The sequence below is a fragment of the Poromitra crassiceps genome (assembly GCF_964638095.1).
Source record: "Poromitra crassiceps genome assembly, chromosome: 25".
NCBI lineage: Eukaryota > Metazoa > Chordata > Actinopteri > Beryciformes > Melamphaidae > Poromitra > Poromitra crassiceps.
In genome coordinates this window covers 5,025,455-5,029,546 of record NC_139649.1, presented here as the reverse complement: position 1 = coordinate 5,029,546, position 4,092 = coordinate 5,025,455, and the positions used below count along the sequence as shown (strand labels likewise).

The window sequence follows — 4,092 nt, the reverse complement described above, 5'->3', positions numbered from 1 at the left end:
GCCTGTCTGTCTGTCTGTCTGTCTGTCTGTCTGCCTGTCTGTCTGTCTGCCTGTCTGTCTGCCTGTCTGTCTGTCTGTCTGCCTGTCTGTCTGTCTGTCTGTCTGTCTGCCTGCCTGTGTGTGTGTGTGTGTGTGTGTGTGTGTGTGTGCCTGCCTGTCTGTCTGTCTGTCTGTCTGCCTGTCTGTCTGTCTGTCTGTCTGTCTGTCTGCCTGCCTGTGTGTGTGTGTGTGTGTGTGTGTGTCTGCCTGTCTGTCTGTGTGTGTGTGTGTGTGTGTGTGTGTGTGTGTGTGTGTGTGTGTGTGTGTCTGTCTGCCTGCCTGTCTGTCTGTCTGTGTGTGTGTGTGTGTGTGTGTGTGTGTGTGTGTGTGTGTGTGTGTGTGTGTGTGTCTGTCTGCGTGTGGAGTCAGAGAGATAAGCGCTAATCAAACATGTGTCAGCAGACACGCCTGCTCCATTTGTTTGTAAGCAAATGAAGCGAAAACCACTGGAGGCAGAAATGATGTGCTCAGGTGGAAGGAAAAAGACACCCAATTAACATCCAATATGTACACACCAAGTTCTTATAGTCAAAACTAAATTAATAACTCAACTAACATAAATGAAGCTACTAGGTGTGATTGTTTTTGTACAGTAATTAACCTCTGTATTTCAGTCATAACTCTTTGTGTATTTCTCAATTTATACTTGATAATATAATATTATACTTTATAATTTTATATTCTACTCTATTGGGTGGGTTCTACACCATATTGTCCATTGCTGTGGTCTTTTTAGGTTATTCAATATTACCACATTTTCAGAGTAGTAAAGGCGCCTCTTATTAATAGTCAAGTTATACTTTATATGTTTTTCTTCTTGAGATTGCATTTCATTATGACGGTTTATACCTGATGCATCAGTCAGATTCAAGTTGTTCTGATCTCTTGACACTGCAGGTCTTTTACCTGTTGGACTAGTGTGTATGCAAATCTGTAGCACACTGGTAGCATTGTATTATATTTGAATATATTGTATGTATTTTTCTATTTCTAACCTAACAGTACCTTTATGCATCTTTTTACTATGCATGGTGTATCACATGATCAGTCAGGTGACCCCTGTCAGGTAACCCCTGTAAAGGGACTTGAAGGTGTGTCTCTGCACTTGTTTCATGTCTGAGGAAGGGCTTTGCCCCGAAACGTCACACACTTTGTGGTGATATCAGTAAATGGTGGGAGCAGCAGTCACCAGTGTGTGGACTGTTGCAGATCACGATGCCAGACCAGAAAACACACCCTAGTAGGGCCACTGCTTTTAGGAACATCAGATCAAGGCAGCTCAATGAAATCACACTGAAATCTATCTAGCCTACTTCTCATTTTCCTGGGGGACCCCCTGCATGGCCCGGGACCCCACATTGGGACCCGCTGTGCCACCGTACCTTTTTGGCTTTGTTGATCAGCGACCTGATGAGGTCCTTGACGTTGTGGGACTTGTCCCTCTGGAAGTAGATCTGGGTCTCTGATGGGCCGTATCTGGCAGGGGATTCTGGCCAGCCCAGCTCCAGCATGGGCGGATCCTCGTCAGACATCATGGGGAAGTAAGTCCCGGAGGTCAGCTCGGACACGGCGTCTCCGTCCCCGATGTCGTGGTCGTTGCCATGGAGACCGGTGCCGTTGCTGTCCTCGCAGGCCTTGGCCACGTTCTGCGTGATGTAGCGGACCTCCAGCGGGGACAGGAAGTTGAGCTCCCGTTCCTCGGTCAGCACCCTGTGGACAGGCTACATGTTAAGTTAAGCTATCATTAAAGGAGAACTTCCCCCGAAAGATTTGAGTTAAGTTGTGGATAGGGATGCACCGATATGAACATTTTGGCCGATGCCGATAACCGATATTAACATTGCTGTTATGGCCGATAACCGATATTTACCGATGTCGATATGATCTGTATAAAACCAAATTTTTATGATCATCACATTTTGTACATACTGAAAAACACATGTTAACACTGAATTTGAAAAAGTTATGCATTTCTTTATTTGCAAAGCCTTTGGAAAAGCCCATAAATCATAGATTTACTGCATTATTTCATATCAATGTGAAGAATTTGGCTGATAATGATAACCGATATTAACATTGCAACATCTGACCGATACCGATATGACTGATATGTTAAAAAATGACTAACATCGGCCGATACCGATATGATTGCCGATATATCGTGCATCCCTAGTTGTGGACCAGTGATGTCATTTGTGCATGAATCACTGCTGGTCCACAACTGAACTCAAATCAACTCAATATCTGTCAAACTAAATGAATGTCTGCAAAACTGTGCAAAATAAATCTGCATTGTTTTTCCATGAAGTTCTCCTTGAATTGTTCCCTTGGGGAAATTCATCCAAAAGTTGAAAACTTGAAATAAGGAGCCCCCCTCCCTGAATTCCAAGATGTCTATGGGTCATGATTATGTTATTTGATTCCATAGATAGACACTCAACAATTGAGCCAAGATAGCCTGATATTGCTGTTTGACACATTACACCAAATACATAAAAATATCACTCTAACCAAATCACACATTTAGGCTAAAAATAATTCTGAGAGATCTCATTTAAATTGAACTAGTGCCTTGGTCATTCAGGGGGCAGTGACAGGGGTATTAACCCTAACATGGACAAAGTGTAGGCTATATGACACTTTTAATGTAAAGCTCCTTGATCTAAATGTAGCCTATTGTTCTTCTTTTTTGGAACATGCTAGTGGTACCTAAAAATTCCATAACAATTGTGCATTTTGTGATGAAAGCATGAAAGCAAAAAGAATGGGATAGGATATGGGGGCATCATGAATTTTGGGGAAAGAAAGAAAGAGGCTGGCAGCCTATGGAAATTAACTGCAATAAAGTTGTATCTGATATGGATGATCTTGTGTCAAATCATAAATTACTTATGATGAATTCAAAATTGGAACTTTAGAATTTCTCAGAAGCTTTTTCTATCTCACAATTCTAGTGGTTAGGTTATTTGTCCACATTGTCCCACCACAGACACAAGCACAAATTTGTCCCATATAGTGTTAGTTTGTCTCTGGCCCTCCTGTCTGCCTACCTGCGGTACTCCTTCTCCCCGCTCTCCAGCAGCGCGTCCGTGGCCAGACGCGCCGCCTCGTTGTGGCTGAGCTCCAGCGTGGAGACCTGACGCCACGGGTTCTTCACCTCCTCCAGCCGGGAGGCCAGCTTCCCCAGCGGCTTCCTGCTGCTGGCGGGCCGCAGCCCCTCCGAGCTGATCATGGCGCTCTGCTCCTCCTCAGCACCTCAGCACAGCCTGGCTTTTATAGTCGCTCAGGTCCCCAATACAATACAATACTCTCTCCTGGTCTTACGAGGGAAGGGGGGAAAAACAAACAAACTATAGCCTAGAAATCCTATAAAAAATTGTTTAGACGACACTAGAAATACCACAACAAAAGTATAAAAAGCTATAGGGATGTTGCAGGGACATTATAAAATGGGAGATGAAAGAAAATTACCATAGGATGATAAGGTTGCTATGAACTCACCACTGAGTAGGCTACCTACAACACAAACACTGTAAGTCCCTATGGGCCGGGCATATAAGAATGCGCAGCCTATAGCCATATTATAGGCTAGAGATAAATAAATAAAAAATAGCCTACCATACGGTCACTAAACGCACTAGCTACCCCACACACTTCCCTGTATAGATATAGCTATTATAAGAATATTGTTAAGAGATGAATACAACACATTAAGGTGACAGTTAACTCACCATAGAGCCTCACTGACAGTCTATAAAGTCCCTATAACAGACAGTGTTTATTCCGCCAGGGTTCAACGCGCAGTAATCCAATAAGCAGAATAGAGAGCAGGCTGGATCGAGGTATAGAGTCCCCTCAGACACGGTGAGAGAGAGCTCAAATGGTCCTCGCTTCTCTAATTCCCTGTCAGACAGGTCTGTACTCCCGGGGGCCTTTCAGCAAGGTCTCTCTCTCTCTCTCTCTCTCTCTCTCTCTCCCTCTCTCTCCATGCTCACCTGTTGCAACCTAACGTGAAGCTCCTCCCCCTCCTCTGTCTCGAACTGTCAAATAGAC

At 44.1% G+C, this 4,092-nt stretch overlaps 1 protein-coding gene across 1 annotated transcript in view; it reads right to left on the bottom strand.

Annotated features, from left to right (window-relative positions):
- Positions 1 to 3,827, bottom strand: part of fam83c (family with sequence similarity 83 member C) — a 22,163-nt gene extending 18,336 nt beyond the window's left edge. The window contains exons 1-3 of the mRNA XM_083660640.1: positions 3,771 to 3,827; positions 3,090 to 3,358; positions 1,422 to 1,749 (exon numbers count right to left, since the gene is read on the bottom strand). Of these exons, the coding sequence (XP_083516766.1) occupies positions 1,422 to 1,749; positions 3,090 to 3,271 (510 nt within the window). The 5' untranslated portion in view covers positions 3,272 to 3,358; positions 3,771 to 3,827. The remainder of the gene's footprint in view (positions 1 to 1,421; positions 1,750 to 3,089; positions 3,359 to 3,770) is intronic.
- Between the last annotated feature and the right edge of the window lie 265 nt (positions 3,828 to 4,092).